Consider the following 19,813-nt stretch of genomic DNA (forward strand, 5'->3'; position numbering starts at 1 on the left):
GGGGAATGGCAGCTGACTTCTGAGCTCCGAAAATGCTCCGGAGCTCTTTGACAAAGGAGGGGTTGCTGCCGGCCCTTTTTCCACCTTTTGGGCCGGGATTGAGCCTCAATGACCACCCTGGTTTTCTTTGAGACCTAATTTGGTCCGTCAGGATGACGAATAGCCAGAGGGAGATTAAGAAAGCACTGGCTGACATGGAGATTGCAGTTGGAATTGGAGACCGATTATGGCGGCGGCCACCGGAGGGCAGCGCGAGGACGGAGAGAGGCCCGTGATGCAGGATGCCGACGGAAGGCCTTCGAGAGGCCTTCGAGAGGGCCGTAAGTCGGCTGGAACGGCGCCCAGACCAGGAGGGGAGGCAGGTTGAAGCCAGGACTAGCTGCTGGAAGCTGTGGAAGCTGTGCTGTGTGCTGGAACCAGGCAGAAAGGGGAAGAGGGGCAGAACAGGGCTTCTGCAGTAGGGGCAGAACAGGGCCTGTCCTGGAAACAGGCAGGAGCCCCCCCCCCACCTGGCAGACTAAGATCTATTGCCCCCCCTCCACCTGGCAGATTAAGATCTACTGTCCTTTTGCAAACTATCTGCCATGGCTTGTGCCCAGGTGCCCCTGATGACTATAATCTGCCCGCTTAACATCTGGTATCCTGCTGACTTCCTGCTATTTATGACTTATGGCATTTCACCTGCCGGGCTACTCCTACTACCTCTCCCCCTCCCACCCTCGCCATCTGCTATTTTATAACAACTAGCTACTACAAACTATCTGCCCTCTTCCGCCCATAATGGACCGCACCCAGGCCTCCATCTATTTATTTACCATCCATCTTCCAACCGATCACCTGGCCAACATAAGATCTTCCCACCTAGTTGTGATCGTGGACATTTCTTTCCTCCCATTAGATCCTGGCTTATTGATTTTAACATCAACAGCACCCTGACTTTGTCATAGCTTTTTACCATTACGTATTCGAGGTCGGACTTGCTCCAGCTGCGGGAATCCCCCCTCTCGCAGGCATGGCCCTTTGCCCCCTCCGGGGCCCACCTTGATGACGGGTTTGTGAACCCAGAGAGGTGGAGGAAGCGCAAACTTAGGGGGTTTTAAATGAAATGTTTTCTATCCTTTTTAGGGGGCTCCAGGGTGGGGGGGCGGGGGCGGGTGGGTCAGATCAAGAGCGGTGTGAGAGCTGGGCCTCCAGGTGTGGTCGTGAGCAGAAGGAGCGGAAGGGAGGAGGAGGGGGAGGATATCATTCCTATACAGGGCTCTTTAATTCCAACGGTCGCAGGGAGGGGCAGATACGAGGACAGATTAAGAACTTATAGTCGGTTGGGAGACCGTGGTTGCTGGTTACACCCGGTCGCTTGTACCAATCCCCGCGGTCTAGGTGGTCAAGAGTTACAGACCCAGGGCCTGAGGCTGTTGTTATGCAATGCGAGGTCCGTTGTTAACAAGGCCCCCCTCATTCACGATCTAATTTTAGAGGGGGAGCCGGACCTCGAGGGAATAACGGAGACCTGGTTGGGCCACGAGGGAGGTCTTCCCCTCGTGGAAATGTGCCCACCAGGCTACCGAGCATTTCATCAGCCCCGGGCCCAGGGAAGGGGCGGTGGGGTGGCAGTAATTATTCGGGAGGACTTAGAGCCGAGGGAGTCTACTGCGCCACAGACGTCCGGATGTGAATCCCTTGTTGTGAAATGGGGCCCTGGGAGACAGTTGGGCCTGCTGATAGTATACCTGGCTCCTCGCTATACATCAGCGGCCCTGACTGAACTCCTCGAGCTGATCGCATCGGTGGCGGTTGAGACCCCCAAACTTTTAGTGATGGGGGATTTTAACCTGCCATCGATGGGAGAAGCATCAGAGGGGGTTCGGGAGTTCATGGCTTCCATGACAGCCATGGACCTGACTCAAATGATTCAGGGCCCGACACACGAGGGAGGACACACTCTGGACCTCGTTTTTGTCTCTGGCCAGTGGTTGAGTGATCTGGGAGGAGGGGACTTAACCATCACTCCCCTGTCATGGTCAGATCACTCACTCCTTCGTCTTGACTTCCCTGGTGCTACCTCCCGCTGCGGGGAGGCGGAACCGGAAAGCACTAGATGGTTCCGCCCCAGGTGCCTGATGGAACCAGATAGGTTCCAGACGGAGCTTGGGCCACCTCCTGTAACCTTGACCCGCCCCCGGGTAGAGGACCTGGTGGTCGCGTGGAATAATGCGACTTCCGGGGCCTTGAACCGGGTGGCGCCTTTGCGGCCTCTCCGGCGGCAATGATCCACCCTGGCCCCTTGGTTTACCGAGGAGCTGAGGGTGATGAAATGCCGCAAGAGACGTCTAGAGAGTCGTTGGAGATCCTCTCGTTCCGAACTTGATCGAACACAGGCACGAGCCCATTTAAGGACGTACCTTGTGGCATTGAGAGTGGCCAAACGCCAATATTGTGCCACTCTCATTGCATCCGCAGAGAACCGCCCTGCCGCCCTGTTTCGGGTGTCCCGCTCCCTCTTGTTTCAGAGGCCGTGGGAGGCCCCTCTACAGGGCAGAGCAGAGGAATTTGGGAAATATCTGCAGGATAAAATCGCTCAAATTCGGAAGGATTGGGTCCCTGTTAGTGGTCCAATGGAGACGTCCGTGGCGAGTCTTGAGGAATCGACCTGGGAGGAGTTTGACTTGGTTGCCATCGAGGATTTGGACAGAATGCGTGGACGACTGCGACCCACCACATGTTTATTGGACCCGTGCCCCTCCTGGCTTGTACTGGCATCCTGGGAGGTTACACGAGACTGGCTCCTGGACCTAGTGAACGCCTCGCTGAGCGAGGGGTCTCTCCCGGCCGCCTTGAAAGAGGCGGTGGTGAGACCCTTGCTCAAGAAGCCTTCCCTGGATCCTTTGGAGCTGGCCAATTATCGTCCTGTCTCCAACCTTCCCTTTTTGGGGAAGGTTGTAGAGAGTGTGGTGGCCTACCAGTTTCCACGGCATCTGGAGGAAAATGATTATCTAGACCCGCGCCAGTCCGGCTTCCGCCCCGGTCACAGCACGGAGACGGCCTTGGTCGCGTTGGTGGATGATCTCTGGAGGGCCAGAGATAGAGGTTGTTCCTCTATCCTGGTCCTATTAGACCTCTCGGCGGCTTTTGATACCATCGACCATGGTATCCTGCTGCGCCGGCTGGAGGGGTTGGGGGTCCGGGGCACCGTTTTGCGGTGGTTCGGCTCCTACCTTTCTGGCCGGACGCAGCGTATGTTGGCAGGGGAGGAGAGGTCGACCCTACGCCCCCTTACTTGTGGGGTGCCACAGGGGTCGGTCCTCTCGCCACTCCTGTTCAACACATATATGAAGCCGCTGGGTGAGATCATCCGTGGTTTCGGGGTGGGATACCATCTGTACGCTGATGATACTCAGCTGTACTTTTCCACCCCGAACCACCCCAACGAGGCCATCGAAGTGATGTCCCGGTGTGTGGAAGCCGTACGGATCTGGATGGATGACAACCGACTCAAACTCAACCCCTCCAAGACGGAGTGGCTGTGGGTACCGGCTCCCCGGTTCAGCCAATTAATTCCATCATTGGCCATCGGGGGCATTCAACTTGCCCCTGTGGAGCGGGCGCGCAATTTGGGCGTCCTCCTGGATGCCCGGCTGTCCATGGATGACCATGTGACAGCCGTGGCAAGGGGGGCGTTCCACCAGGTTCGCCTGGTGCGCCAATTGCGCCCCCTACTGGACCGGGACGCCTTACGCACAGTCACTCATGCGCTGGTGACGTCTCGCTTGGACTACTGTAACGCTCTCTACATGGGGCTTCCCTTGAAATGCACCCGGAGGCTACAGTTGGTCCAGAACGCAGCCGCGCGGGTAATTATGGGGAGTACTAGGTACTCCCATGTGACACCATTCCTGCGCGAGCTGCACTGGCTTCCTGTGGTCTATCGGGTGCGTTTCAAGGTTTTGATAACAATCTTTAAAGCGCTCCATGGCTTAGGACCTAGTTACTTGCGGGATCGTATTCTGCCCCATACATCCCTGCGACCAATCCGCTCGCACAGAGAGGGCCTCCTCCAGGTGCCGTCCACCAGACAGTGTCGAGGGGTGGCGCCTAGGAGTAGAGCCTTCTCTGTGGCGGGCCCAGCCCTGTGGAATGACCTCCCCCCAGATATTAGGAATACCTCTGACGTCCGCTCCTTTCGTGTAAAGCTCAAGACCCACCTTTTTCAAGTTGCTGGCCTGGCTCAACTTTGATCCAACTATATCGCTCCTGACGGGTTTTTTATTTGGGGTATTTTAATTGCATTCAATTTATTTAGGGGTTTTGAAACATTGTGTTTTTACTTGTTTTTATCTATCAGTTCACCTACTCCTTGTATATGTCGTATATATGTCTTGGTATATGTTTTGTTATATGTATGTCGATATATTTATTTCCTATGTTTTGTTGTACGCCGCCCCGAGTCCTTCGGGAGAGGGTGCGGCTAAGAAATAAATATTTATTATTTATTATTATTATTATAGAATTGGAATGTCCTGCTTTTTGTTCAACCGTTTATATTAATTTCAGTAAATTAATATGCTAATACTTTCTAAACTGCCTTTCATTTTTGTTTTCCCAGTATGATGCTTAGGTAGACAGTTTTCATTTTAAAAACTTGTATTTCAGAACACTGTTTAAGGATATGGCTGGAACACTGGACAAAAGTGCAAGATTTTCTACACTTTACAAACAGGATAGTAACAAACTTTCAAATGAAGACATGCTTAAATTGTTAGCTGATTTCAAAAAGTGAGTGGTTTGTTTTACATAAAAATGAAATTATTCATATGAAATGGTAATAAACTGATTTGTGTCACGTGTGTTGCCTGGAATGGTGTGGTGCTCTTTTTTTTCTCTCCAATAGAGTTATGACCGCAAAGTTATAAAAGAGTTGTGAAATGATAAATCAAAGCTCTCCAGATCTTCCTCTTTTGTGTTTTATATTATTTTTTAATTAGTTTATTTTTAACTGATCCTGTCTATGTGATTTATTCAAAAATGGCTTTAGTACCGATATGTATTCCATGATTTAAAAGTTTAAAATCAATAATTTTACATTTAGTTTTGATGTATTAAGAACACTCTGGAAGAATTAGGAGTTTGAAACCTGACTCATGAGTTCTTAAGGTTTCCTTGCAAAAGTGGATACTATTTATACATTTTTCTTACTGTTAAAATGAAAACAAACACAATTAAAGAGAAAGACTTCCTGTTGTCTGAAACTATAAAAAATTATATGTAGGAAAAAATGAAAATCTTGCAAATGTACCGGTTAAATAAAGAAATTGTAGCAGAAGACATTTTTTTGAAAAGACTAAAAATTGCAAAGATAATTCTGTGGATGTGAATATTTGTGGAATTTGTGAAAACATTTTGTGGATTAGGGTTTGCAGATATAAAGTTGTATTGTACATTATGTCAATAGGAGCAACAATTATTTCTCTAGAATACAAAATGTAAATATATTTCGTGGAACTGTAGATTTGGAAGGAATTTTAGAACTCATTTAGTCCAATCTCCTACTCAATGCAGCTTCCTCTGGAGCATCTCCCACAGAGGACAATTCAGCGTCTGCTAGATTATCTTTTTCCATTGTTTGCCTTCTGAAAAGCCTCTCCAAAGGTCAAGGACTTACCATGCATTGTAGGCAGGCAGAAGGAAAGAAAAGCATAAATCAGGAACTTTGTGCAAATGATGGAGGATTCCTCTATTTTATTCTGCTTCTGAGCTCTGTTATATCATGCAAGCAGAGGTGGTATTCTACCAGTTCAGACCGGTTCACCCGAACTGGTAGCGGAAATCGTGGGTGGCCCTGCCCACCTGTCACCTCTATGGCATCCCATTTAGGCTCCTTTTTAAACAAAAGCACATGCGCTGAAGTCAGTGCTCACATTTGCGAACCGGTAGGTAAGGTAACTGAATACCACGCCTGCAGACAAGACATAATGCTCTATGTTGAACAGACCCTCTGATTCTCTGGGGACTTTTGGGAGGGATGGGAAACTGGAGTACCAGGAATCTATGAGGTAGACAAATATCCCTTCTTTCAGGGTGACCTAGAGCCCACTGACTGTTGTGTTAATTTGAAATGAGTTGAACTATTCTCTTTTTTCATAACTGAGATTGAATATATTGTCTCAACTATTTTTCTATTAGGTCATATTTGTTTTTTGTTTTTCTCATAGGCCTGAAAAGATGTCTAAGTTGCCAGTTATTTTAGGAAACCTAGACATAACAATTGATAATGTTTCTCCGGACGTACCAAGTAAGTATTGAAAAACCTATTGTAAAAAGTGGGTACAATGGCTTTGTTCTTCCATTTTTAAATTCAATTTTAATATATTTTCAGATTTTGTTAATTCATCATACATTCCCATGATACAATTTGAAAACAGTTCCAAGGCAGTAGTAACGTTTGAAGTAGAGGAATTTGTTCCCTGTATACCAAAACATACTCAGCCTTTCACCATCTACAACAATCACCTTTATGTTTATCCAAAACACTTGAAATATGACAGTCAGAAGTCATTTGCAAAGGTGAGTTAGTAGGCCTGTTAATTATGTTCAGATTCAAAGCTAAATTGAATCTGAGTAAAAACGTGTCTCATCGTTGGAAATTTGATTTATGTACTGGAAAATAAAAGCAACTAAACTTACTTTCTGTGCTCTTTTTAGGCAAGAAATATTGCAGTGTGCATAGAATTCAGAGATTCTGATGATGAAGATTCTCGGCCTCTGAAGGTATGTTGATTTGGCTTGTGGTTGTTCAGTCATTAATATCAATTTATGGTACAAATAATGGGGCAATAACTAAGATACATCCTCAAGTCCCTTAATATTATATTCTGTGTTTTACATAAGTATAAGTAAATCTGGCTATAAGAACAAGCTGTGCTTATATGGACAACTCTACTCTGCTTTTTCTAAAGAAACAAATGGAGTTGGAATTGTTTTTCAGTGAAATAATACAGAAGTTAAGGAAAAATCAAGTTAACTATAGCTGCTAAGTAATTTGGTTTCTGTATTACATTAAACTTATTTTCCGTATAGATGTAGAAATATAAACAAATGATATAAACCCATCTTTAAGAAGTTTGCTGCTTAAAATTAGAATCAACCAATTGCTTGCAAAGTTATTTTTCATACTGAGGCAGAGCTGTGATTTTTCTGTTTTAAATCAGAGTAGGTACAGCTTTTAAGAAATATACTTTTCCATTAGGTGTTTTAACAAAGATTTGAACTCAGACTTTAAAGATACAAAATTTCAGGAAAATAGTGACAAAAACAATATTTCAGGAAGTTTTAAAAATTGCAACATTCACAGTGGTATGTGGTTGTAATTTGTGTTAATGTGCTTCTCTTTAACACAGCTGGTTTTTTGTTTTGTTTTGTGTGGATATTCTTTGGTATTTAGAATTGAATTTCAAGATAAGGAAAAGCGGATACAAAGAACTTTGTTTACTTTTTATTAATAACTTTCCCAATGTAGCCAATATTATGTAAGAAATACCATGCTTTTAAAAAAACCTTTGTTTTAAGAGATATAGATGCACTAAATAAGGGTTAAAAGCAATTTAGCAAGTCTCAGTTTATGCACATTGCATCACCCTGCCTTTTAAAAAAACTTTCAGTTTATTTCTTATCTCTGTGTTGCTTCCCATTGAATTATCAGGTTCAAGGAAAGTACAAGCTCTAAATCCATTATGGGAATAACGAAATGAAATCAGTAAAAACTAGGAATTCCCCCTTGAAGAAAGCAATTGTAGCAGAGTTTGAACTTTGCTCTGTTAGTACAAAAGCTGTCTCCCCTTCCTTCACATATTCACGCCAGACTCTGGTACAATCAGAATCAATCTCTAAAGAAATAATAATCCTTTCATCGTATATTCCATATATCACAGAGTGTTTACTGTTACATTCCAGAAGTTGTACAGTAGGAATGTGAAGCACTTTAGACTGAAAGCTGATAGGGGTCATCTACCCCTATCAAAGTGCTTCACATCCCTACTGTTAAGTGTTGTTAAATAGAGTAACAGTCTGCAGAATATTTTCTGAGCATTTTTTCATCCATTGAGACATAATTAAAGGAGAAGCTTTGCTAACTTGAATTACCTTGTAGAAGAGTTAAAAAAGGGGGAACATTACAGAAATCTCACATGAAATATTTCAGAAATTATATCTTAAAAATAGGGTCAGTATCAACCATCAATTTCTTCCTCTGTTTCATTCCTAGTGCATCTATGGCAGACCAGGAAGTCCAATATTTACAAGACAAGCGTTCATTGCAGTTCTGCATCACCAGCAAAACCCAGAGTTTTATGATGAGGTAATTTTGTCTTCTTTCCTTTCTCCAAAAATCTCCAAATTTCCAGAAATGCAGTGGGATAAGAAGGAAGAAGTTGCTTTGCAACACGTCAAGCGTTTTTATTCAGAGGGAGGCAGATATAAGTCTGTCTACTGTCTACCCTCAGTTTCTACCCATATAGTGACCCAGTGACATCAACTCATTTTCCAACTCTGTAAGATTATGTGCAATAAATATGCAAGATCTTTTTGGGATTAGTTGCTTTTTTTTAAAGGAAAATGTTATGCTAGAAAACTAATTTTTTCTTTAAAAAAATAAAAATAAAATAGTGAGCATGTACAGAAAGAAAAAATACAAAGAGTAGCAACATATCAGATGATCATTAATGGGGAAATGCATGTAATTGCATTCGACTCTATTTTTTAAAATGTAAAATGTACATTTTATTCTGTTTTGTAAACTCACCAGTATTTCAGTTCTCTTCATCTAATTTCCATCTTAGCAGCACTCTGATTCTTGTAGGAAGAATTGCTATTTGAAGTTTGTTCTCCAGCCAGTCAAATTCACAAAATAAAAAACAGCAACCACAAGTAATATAGTAGTACAATGATGAAAAATCACATGTCAACCTTATTAAAAATAGTTTGAACAAGAACACACATTGAAATACGATTGTGTTAGTTTAACTCTAAGTGATTATTATGTTATCTTTATAAAATGCCATGACAGAGAGTGTTCTCTTTAGGGGTGGGCTTCAACAATTTTAGCAAGGGGTTCTCTGCCCGGTTGCTGGGTGGGCATGGCCATAGTTGGCCTCCTGCACCAGGGGGGGGGTTGCCCTCCCTGGGCTCTGGAGGCTTTCCTCGAGCCTCCGTGAGTGTGAAAATGGCCTTCCCAGGCTCTGGAGGCCAGAAACGAATCCATTTCTGGTCTTCTCGAATTTCCAGTAGGCTCGTTTTTTGCCCTCCTCGAGCCTCTGCACATTCCCTGCACTTACCTGCATCCAAAACAGGCTGCATGGGGACTCCTGGGAGGGGCGGGGTGGGTTGGGTGGGGCCAGCCAGGAGTTCTCCAAACTGCACAGAATCTTAGCTAGAGGTTCTCCCGAACCACTGCGAACTCCCAGCAGCCCACCCCTGGTTCTCTTCCTTCTTCACCGCAAATAAGTATTGATGAAATGTGGTACAATCAAATAATCTTGAATTGGTCACAGTAGGAACTAGGCTTGCTTGGAAGTATGCTGGTCCCTCATTGCTTAAGGTCTTATAGGTTAATACAAAATCTCTTAAATGTGTCCAGTCGTAAATGTATATATGCTTACGTGTTGTACATTGTAAAACTTGTACATATGTATACCAGTGCTAGAAGACACTTTCCAAACCAAAACTTGCATTTTATTTCTTGTTAGGTAAAAATAGAATTACCCACACAGCTGCATGAAAAACACCATTTATTGTTTACCTTCTATCACGTTAGTTGTGACAGTTCAAGTAAAGGGACCACCAAGAAGAAGGACATAATTGAAACACAAGGTTTGATTCTGTTGTTTTTTATAGGTGATATATTTAGCTAAAATTAAGCATAAACACTTATTAGAGAATACAGCAAAGATATAATTTGTCTCTACATTCCTTCTAGTTGGATATTCCTGGCTTCAGTTATTAAAAGATGGCAGAGTGGTGACAAATGAACAACATATACCAGTATCTGTTTATCTTCCAAGTGGATATCTTAGCAGTCAAGAATCAGGCATGAGCAAAGTAAAAAACCCAAGATAATATCTATCCTATTTGTTTGTTTTATCTGTTAGATAAAGCTGGTTTGTATTTAATACATTAAATAACCAACTTTTATTTTTATATCAGCATTCCGGCCCTGAAATTAAATGGGTAGATGGAGGCAAACCACTGTTGACAATTTCAACTCACCCAGTTTCCACTGTGTATACACAGGTTGGTATTAATTACACTGTGACTTTTTAGGAAAGCTGTTGATTTTGCTTCATCTGAAAATAACATATTTTTATAATTCTATAATTATAAAATATAAGTTATGAAAAATGTGACACAATCAAGTTTTGATTATCTTGCTTGCCCATCTTACTACAGCAATCAACCCAGAGAACAAAAGGCAGAAGAAAATGTATGTGTCTTTGCCTAAGTGTAGGAAAGGGAAGTAAAGGGAAGTAAACTCATTTAGCTTTCCCTCTGTAAATGACAGGATTCCAATTAGACTAAAACTGTCCAAGCGTAGCGTTGGAAAGAATATACAACAGATTTTCCTGTCTTTGTGCTGGGTTTTAGATTAGCACAAGATGAGGACAATACTCTGACTTTCTGGGGGAAAGGTCATGGGATAAACAAATCTGTCCAATACTAACATTTCAAAATTAAAATTATGAGTTTTATGTAATGGGACTTTGTACAAGTAAAAAAATACAAAGGGAGGACCAAGAGACCATGTTTTGCTCTAGGCATCACAATTCTTTCTTGCACCCTACTTCCCTGAAAACATGAGAATTTCAAGCAAGTATCAATTTGGTATGTTGGAGGGAGGAACTCATTGCAGGTTATAGACAAGAGGATGCTTACTATTAGTATTAAATCTTAATTAGACACAGCCTTCATGAAGTAAAATAATGAATTACAGGCATAAAAATCTTTGAAATCTATGGAACAGCAATACCAACGAAATTTGAGCCAAATTTTTGAACTGGTGCAAACCTTTGGAATGAAATCATATACAGTATTTACCAAGTAATGAATAGATAGAAATAGAAAAGTCTAATGTACATCTCAGAGATCCCACTTGTAGTTACAGTATTATACACTTATTGAAAATCCAGTGCGAGGAATTGGTGTTTGCTTGCATATTTTAACATTTTTGGTGTTTGAAATATTAGAAAAATGAACACTTCCGAGTATTTTGTACAGCAATTATGAAGGCTCAGGAGCAATAAGTGCTACATAATTGAAATTAATAAAGTTGTATTTATTACATGTATGAGAACTCAACAGGGAAGGACAAGTTCCTTTAGCTTTTCAATTTTGTTGAGTTCTTGAAAGTCAAAACATTCCCCCCTTTATCTGTATTGGCATTTTTAAATGGAAGTAGTGATATCATATAAATAGTTATATGATTACTCTTTTTTTTTTTTACTAGGACCAGCATTTAAACAATTTCTTCCATTACTGTCAAAAAACTATGTCTGGTGCTCAAGCTTTAGGAGCTGACCTTGTGAAGTATCTTAAGGTATGAAATTGTTATAAGATGACTAAAAGGTGGACACTAGATGGGCGCAAATGAATGGTTACCAAGATCAGAGCCTGTTTAAATACATTCAACCAAGAACTAAATAAATCTAAAAACCTTACACGTAAAAAAAAACTTAAGTCAATCTCGGCTCTGGATGACTTGATTAACTGATGCCATCAAGATGGTATCAACTCTTAGGGACCACATACATTTTCTCCAGGCCAATCCTGGTAGTTCAGGAACAAGCAAATTACTTTGGAATGAGCAAAATACAATGGTTGTATATATTAATAAGGAGAACTTTGTCATACCAGCATGCAAAATGGGTAGTGAATTGTGTCTTACTCATGTTTATGTGCACTATTCTGGGAGTCAGAATGTATGTTTTATAACAACTTTACAACAAAAATAAATCATAACCCGATAGACAGGATTAAATGGAAACCAAATTCCGTTACAATTAGCACTGTATATTCATGGCAGGGAATGCAGTGGCTCAGTAGCTAAGACACTGAGCTTGTCGATCAGAAAGGCCGGCAGTTCGGCTGTTCAAATCCCTAGCGCTGTGTAACAGAGTGAGCTCCCGTTACTTGTCCCAGCTTCTGCCAACCTAGCAGTTCTAAAGCATGTAAAAATGCAAGTAGAAAAATAGGAACTACCTTTGGTGGGAAGGTAACAGCGTTTCGTGCACCTTTGGCATTTAGTCATGTCTGACATATTTACCTTGTTTAGAAGGTTAGTTTAAAATATCCCAACAATAATTTTAATGAGACCTGTTCAGCGACCCTTCAGCTTATATTAGAACAGTACAGCAGCATGGTGCTTTTCTTCTGGGTTTATCACTTGAGTAAAAGTATGTCAATAAAAAAGTTTTTTCTCATCTTACCTGTTCTTATCTGCCTTGATTCTTCTGGAAAGCTATGAAATAACATAGAAATTGGCTTGCTTATGTTACCGAATTTTTATTCTGTTTTTAAACTATTCTGAGTTTGGTGTGAATCAATAGTGGGTTCCGGATGCCGTCACAACCAGTATGCTGTGACAGGGCCAGGCTTCCTCGATGGGCACGTGTGCTGGGCATGCATGCACACGCCACACCCAGCGACACTCAGCTGCTCAGCGGAGGTCGTGCAGGCGCTGCATGCTGTCCGCGCGTGTGCAATTGGCCCGTTTGCCTCAAAAAGCGGTAAGGAACGCAGGTGGCCCAAACGGCCCACCGTTCTAGTACGTTACCTACTGCTCCCAGCTACCACCAGTATGCCTGTACTGGGCCATACCGCTCGGAACCTACCACTGGTGTGAATCTTGTCAGTCTTGGTGTTGGGGTTTAGTAGAATTATAACTCTAGACTCTTGATTTAGTTTTGAAAATAAGTATGTTAGAAACAAAGTTATTGTTTTTATTCTAGAGCCTTCATGCTATGGAGGGACATGTCATGATAGCATTTCTGCCTACTATTTTAAACCAGTTGTTTAGAGTTCTTACAAGAGCAACTCAGGAAGAAGTTGCAGTGAATGTGACAAGGTAAAAGGTTTTTAACATATTTATTTATCAGATTTTATGCAACATAGTTGACCAGATTCTTGGCAGTTTAAAATAATTAAAAGTATCAACCGTAAAATCAAAACGACTAAAACAGATGTAAAGTAAAAGCAACAGTTATGGACATTCTATCACCTAGTGTAAACTCTTTGGAGTAATATATATATACTTAATTACAGAAGGCTAATACTATTAAAGTCAACCTATTATCTAAACATGAATTGAAGCACACATCACACTCATACCAAAAGAAGATTCTGACCATCAACAGTTAAAAAATTACAGATCCATTTCATTATTAAATACAGACTACAAAATATTTACATCCATAATTTCGGAACAACTAAAAAAAATACTAAACGAAGTCATTCACGTAGACCAAAAATAATTTGAGAATAATTACAAGTACACTAGAATATTGCAAAGCACATCCCGGAAAACAAGTTGCACTGATTTTTTTAGTCACCCAAAAAGCCTTTGACAATCTGAATTGGCAATTCATTACTACACAATTAAAAAACATGCAATTCGGAGGGAAATTTGTGAAGATGGTAACAATATATTCGATTCAAACAGCAAAAGTGCTAATAAATGGAGACATTCCAGAAAAAGTTAACATTTTGAAAGAGGTAAGACCAGGAAGCCCCCTATCACCCCTATTAGTTATTTTAACCTTAGAGGTACTACTAATGGAAATTAGTTGGGAACAAAAAATAAAAGGACTAAAAATTAAAAAAGAATATAAAGTCGAAGCGTTTGCAGATGATTTAGTATTTATCATCTGCATTAGAAACAGGGTCCAAATTAATACAAAAAAGATGAAGTATTTTGGAATTTGGCTAACAGAAAAGTATTCAATGATCAAAGAAGATAACTATAATAAGACTATGCAACAAATAAAAAAAGATTTGGAAAATTGGAAAAAACTACAACTTTCACTTGCGGGTTTTACTGCTATTATTATACATTCAGGGGTGAGCTGCTACAGGTTTGCCCGAGTTCAGGAGAATCCATAGCTAATGTTATGGCCAATCCAGAGAACCTCCAAATCCTACCCCTGGCTGATATTCATCATTTTTTGAGCACCTAACACTGACAATGAGCAAAATACATAATGATAAGGGTTTGAGTTCCTGTAGTGAGATCCTCCTGCTTCTGGTAGGTCTACAGCTGGCCTACCAACTGGAGTGGGAAAGCACACTTTCCTTAACCTTCTCCAACCCCTCACACCTTCTTCAGGGCAGCCTTTCTATGCTCAGCAAGCACAGACTTTGTAGATGCTCATACTCTGCTGCTGTGTATTCATAAGGAGGCTTTTCCTTCATTCCCATATACTGGGAATTTGCCTCCAGAAGGTCCAGGGAAACTAGATTCACTTAACAACCACTGTAAAAATTATTGTAAAATCGGGCCCAATCAACTCAACAACCTCAATGACTCACAGTGGAATTTCCAGTCCCAATTGTGGTTGTAGCAATAGAAATAGCACTTAGACTTACTGTGTTTCCCCCAAAATATGGCCTGTCCTGAAACTAAGGCCTAAGTTTTTGAGTGGGCAAAAATATAAGGCTCCCCTGAAAATAAGCCCCCTGGGAAACCCCCCCCCCCTCCATCCAGGCAGAGCACCACTCACCGACCTAGCGATATCCCGAAGGCACCAAGCCACGGGAGCTGGGGGGGAAGGCGCTCACGTTGCTTGGTGCCTTCGGGATACCGCTAGGTTGGGGAGTGGTGTTCTGCTTGGCCGGAGGGGCGAGATGCCAGGCAGCTATTCCCTTGCGAGCAGGCTCCCAAAGAGCCAGGCACAGCCTCAGGGGTGAAGCAGCCATGAGGTGACCACACTCACGAGCAGCCGCCGGACAAATCCCTTCTCCAGCTGGGCAGAGAGCCATTCACTGACCTAGGGGGTATCTCTAAGGTACCAAGCCACGTGGTGCTCTGCCTGCCCCGCAGGTTCCGCGGCTTGGCACATTTGGGATACCCCCTAGGTCAGTGCATGGAGCTCTGCCTGGCTGGAGAGGATGGTTGCGCGAGCGCCTGTTCAATCCCCAGCTCGCATGTCTTCCAGCCTCACCATGCCCTGGTCCACCTCTCCCTGCAGGGCCAGGGCTCTGCTGCTGCTGCTGCCGCTGCTGCCGCTGCTGCACTCCAAGCATAACTTCTCCGGCTTCCAAACTCCGGAACTCGGCTTCCGATACTACTCTAGGAGTGTGCTCTATGGTTGTGGGCCATACGGTATATATATCACACGGTATATATACCACACGGTATATACCGTTTCATAGTGTTTCACATTCCTCTCTAAGCAGTTACAGAGTCAGCATATTGCCCGCAACAATCTGGGTCCTCATTTTACCGACCTGGGAAAGATGGAAGGCTGAGTCAATCTTAAACTGGGAGGGATCAAACTCCTGGAAGTCAGTAGAATTAGCCTGCAATACTGCATTCTAATTCTAACTATTGTGCCACATGGCTTATAAGATGAGAACTGACTGTAATGTGCCAATTGCTGATTTTAAAAATATTTAGAGTGTGAGGATTTCTTATTGTTAACTTTATTTTACTTAGGGTTATTATCCATGTGGTTGCCCAATGTCATGAAGAAGGATTGGATAGCTATTTGAGATCCTATGTCAAGGTATCAATCATATAAGTCTGCTTTGTTTAAAAATTGCATGATTAACCTAACTCTGAATGTTTTTTGCATAATGTAAGCTCTTTTATTTTTCTTATTCCAAGTACGTTTTTAAAGGAGAAACTTATATTGCTTCAGAATATAAAACTGTACATGAAGAACTTGCCAAAACCATGACAACAATCTTGAAGCCATGTACTGACTTCCTGACAAGCAACAAGCTGCTTAAGGTATATAAGGAAAAATGATGTTTTGTTTGCACCATCAATTGAAGAGTTTCTCAGACCTGAAAAGAATTTTAGCATGTCATAATTTTAATAATTGACAATAACAGTTATAAATCATAAGTTAAAGATATAAATGAATAGCTTATATTGTTTTTACATACTAAACAATGTATTGCCTATAAATATAATTATGTATATACAGTAGATTATGTGGTATACAGTAGATTATGTGGTATACAGTAGATTATGTGGTATACAGTAGATTATGTGATATACAGTAGATTATGTGTATACAGTAGATTATGTGAGTTATAGTCTCACTTTTTGCATGAAAGCCATCTTGGTAAGTTTGGGCCAGACACTTTTCTCTACCCAACTCACCTCACAGGGTTGTTGTCGGGAAAATTAGGGAACGAGTATTAAGGAGTTCGCCACTTTGAGTTATTTATAAAAAAGAAGGTAGACTAAAAAAAAATCTAATTTATTTACTTTTTGTTTCTCCAATAGTATTCCTGGTTTTTCTTTGAAATTTTGATCAAATCAATGGCCCAGCACCTACTGGAAAATGCTAAAGTAAAGGTAAATGATCTGCTACTTCAAGAGATTGTGGTATCCATTTTTGACCTTTAAAAAAGCATCTATAAATTGACTGGTTTATAATTCCAAATATTACCTTGATACTGTACTTATATTTTCTATAATTGTTCATTGCAAGAAGTGGTTAGTGCTATTACTTCTACTAAACTGGTTGAATAAATATTTTAGAGTAGTATTTCTTATAGCTTCATAGATATCCAGATAAAGGTATTTCAATATTTTTCAACACTACTGAATTCTTGCAGCTTAAATTGTTTCAGAATTGAAAACTTTACACATACGTTATGGATAAACAGAATAATTTTGCAGTGTTCCCATTTGTAAATTCTGATTTGTCTGTTTCTAGTTGCTGAGAAATCAGAGATTTCCAGCATCGTTTCATCATGCCGTGGAAACTGTTGTCAATATGCTGATGCCCCACATTACTCAGAAATATAAGGATAACCCAGAAGCTTCGAAGAATGCAAACTATAGTCTTGCTGTCTTCATAAAAGTAAGTATACTGTATGTATGTCCTCATTAGTTCTTCCAAATGACTGTGAATTGTTCAGATGTATTATCTTTGTGGGCATTTATTTATTGAAATCATTTCTATTTCACTGGGCAGTTTACAAGAATCTCACAATACAACTTTAAAATATAAATAATACATAATCAAAATATTTCCCTGCTAAGCCTTCAAAGTATGATTGATTGGTTGATTGGTTGATTATATGCCATTAAGCTAGTATTGACTCTTAGTGACTACACATATACATTTTCTACACACACACACACACACACACACAGACACACAGACACACACACACAGGTCCTTGACTTCTAGGATTTGCCGATCCTTTGCATTTTTGACTATTAGATAGTGTCATCAATGTAATGCCGGTTATTGATGTTTCTTTGTCCAATTTTAAAACTATGTTCATCATCTTCCAATTTAGCTTCCCTTAATATATATTGCATATAGATTGAATAAAAAAGAGGAGAGTCTGTTCCACTTGTTGCGTTTCTTTGCCAACCTAGAGCCTGTCTGTTTTGCCATGCTGTATATGTACTGTGGGTTCCTGACCTGTTTATTAGTTTCTCTTGATGTTCTGGGATTTTCATTTTTCTGACCACTTCTCACAACTTGATATGATCAATACAATTGAAGGCTCTTCTGTAATCAATGAAGCGTTCTGCATTCATCCTGTTGTATACATTCTATTTTTAATAATACTTATTAGTTAACACTGAGTGGCCTTGAACTAGTGATAAACTGAATTTCTTCTATAGAATTATTCAAACTAGAGTATTTTGATTTACAAATCTAAAATGTATGTACTGTGAAAAGGTCTAATATTTGGCTATTGTTTCCCCTTTAGACTAATTTAACCCATAGGATTTTCCCCCCCAAATATCAAAGAAATGTACATTTCAGTAACTCTTTTGTTTTTGCTTTGCTTTGCTTTTGCAGCGATGCTTCACTTTTATGGATAGAGGTTTCATATTCAAGCAAATTAACAACTATATCAGCTTCTTTGCTCCAGGAGATCCAAAGGTATTATAGTACAAAAATAATTCCTGAATTGGGAGATAATGATAGAATTTTCCTATTATGTTTAGGGATATTTAGATATATGAACTTTCAATGGGGTTGTTTTTTGTAAATTCAGGGAAGACTGTTATTGTATCCTTCTTAGAACCCCAGTCTAATGAGATTGCAGTCATTCTTGTCTATAGGTAGTCCTCGACTTACAACAGTTTGTTTAATAACCATTCAAAATTATAATGGCATTGAAAAAAGTGACATGACCATTTTTCACCCTTATGACTATATCAGATTTAATTAATTGGACTGTTAGGGGTTAAAATGTAATAAATGAGACTAAATTGTGGCAGGCTAGTTCTGCAAAATTGCCTTGATCCTTTTTCTAATGCTGGATACAATTGATATAATGGAGTAATCCAGACCTTAAAGTTGATTTTAAAAACCTGATATATGGAAGATTTTAACTGATGATGCGATTTTTAGTTTAAATCAGTTATTGGACGATGAGGCTTTTTTCATTTTCTGTGTTAGAAGATAAATATCATTGTATATTGCCATCCACTGGCAGTATATAAAATTGCAAAGTCTATTCATAACTTGATTTGAACCAGTTTCAGAAATTATTAGAAGCTGCTGTTAATATACTTCGTACATAATCTATGCAACTGCAGCAGAAATAGAAAATGAATCAGGAATGGGCAAATAATCCATAATTATTGTGTTTATATGCAGGTGTCTACAGCCATACAATTCTTTAAGAGTATATATATTGGACATATAGCCATTGCTTTGCTAATACCTAGGATATTGAGCCAATGATGTAAACATTCATTTCCTTGCCTTTTTTGATTAATATCTAGTGGATCATAACTTATAACACATTATGTTATAAAAATATGTTTTACAGGCTCTTTTTGAATTCAAATTTGAATTTCTCCGAGCAGTATGCAATCACGAACACTATATTCCTTTAAATCTTCCTATGCCATTTGGAACAGGCAGGATTCAGAGATATCAAGGTAAATTTATATTTGATGTAGCTAAATTGAGATTTCTAAAAGAGTAAACATTACCTTTAAAAAATCCTTCATATCCTAAGAATTCTATATTGAAATTCTGTCCTCTGATAAATATAATAAATTCTTCCTGTTTCAGTTTGGTAGGTAGTACAATGATAAAGTAAAAATTCATAGGTAATTTAATATGTAATTCAGTTTCTTACTTTCTTTGTTAGGCATGAGGGGAGTGAACGACAATATGCTAGTTTTTGTCTATCTTTGCTTCTTTTTTTCTTTGAATTAGCTTTCCTTACAGTGGAGTCGTATGATATTCCTGGAGGTAGGTGTGAAGTGTGTTTCCCAAGCATAAACCTTGATTTTAGAAATGATAATAATGTGTATAGAAAAGCAAATGCAAGAATTTCATGTTTGAATCCTGCTCGAGTTTATGAAAAGAAACATTTAAAACATGACATATCGGCCTTCACTTGAAACAAAATGAAAATGCATAAATATATCACAATAAACCGGAAAAATAAAATAAAATGCACGTCGTTCTTTATTGTAGCATTTGCTAGGGAACCCAGAAGTCAGGGATAACACAGAGTGTGGTCAAAAAATTCAACATGACAGCCAGTATGGTGTATGGTGTAATTTAAGTTCCACCCATTTTTTACAAGTTTCACATATGCAACCATATCT

General features: G+C 40.3%; 1 protein-coding gene across 10 annotated transcripts in view; it reads left to right on the forward strand.

Annotated features, from left to right (window-relative positions):
- The window catches only part of DOCK9 (dedicator of cytokinesis 9), a 137,196-nt gene that overhangs the window by 68,465 nt on the left and 48,918 nt on the right, over positions 1 to 19,813 (forward strand). For all 10 annotated transcript variants that reach the window (XM_081948180.1, XM_081948188.1, XM_081948185.1 and 7 more), the window contains exons 15-30: positions 4,651 to 4,773; positions 6,210 to 6,289; positions 6,374 to 6,561; positions 6,700 to 6,765; positions 8,258 to 8,350; positions 9,738 to 9,861; positions 9,968 to 10,089; positions 10,195 to 10,281; positions 11,492 to 11,581; positions 12,993 to 13,108; positions 15,695 to 15,764; positions 15,866 to 15,991; positions 16,496 to 16,567; positions 16,932 to 17,078; positions 18,039 to 18,122; positions 19,021 to 19,132. In XM_081948180.1, coding sequence (XP_081804306.1) covers positions 4,651 to 4,773; positions 6,210 to 6,289; positions 6,374 to 6,561; positions 6,700 to 6,765; positions 8,258 to 8,350; positions 9,738 to 9,861; positions 9,968 to 10,089; positions 10,195 to 10,281; positions 11,492 to 11,581; positions 12,993 to 13,108; positions 15,695 to 15,764; positions 15,866 to 15,991; positions 16,496 to 16,567; positions 16,932 to 17,078; positions 18,039 to 18,122; positions 19,021 to 19,132 — 1,700 coding nt within the window. The remainder of the gene's footprint in view (positions 1 to 4,650; positions 4,774 to 6,209; positions 6,290 to 6,373; positions 6,562 to 6,699; positions 6,766 to 8,257; positions 8,351 to 9,737; positions 9,862 to 9,967; positions 10,090 to 10,194; positions 10,282 to 11,491; positions 11,582 to 12,992; positions 13,109 to 15,694; positions 15,765 to 15,865; positions 15,992 to 16,495; positions 16,568 to 16,931; positions 17,079 to 18,038; positions 18,123 to 19,020; positions 19,133 to 19,813) is intronic.

Source organism: Natrix helvetica, assembly GCF_964273705.1.
Source record: "Natrix helvetica genome assembly, chromosome: 3".
NCBI lineage: Eukaryota > Metazoa > Chordata > Lepidosauria > Squamata > Natricidae > Natrix > Natrix helvetica.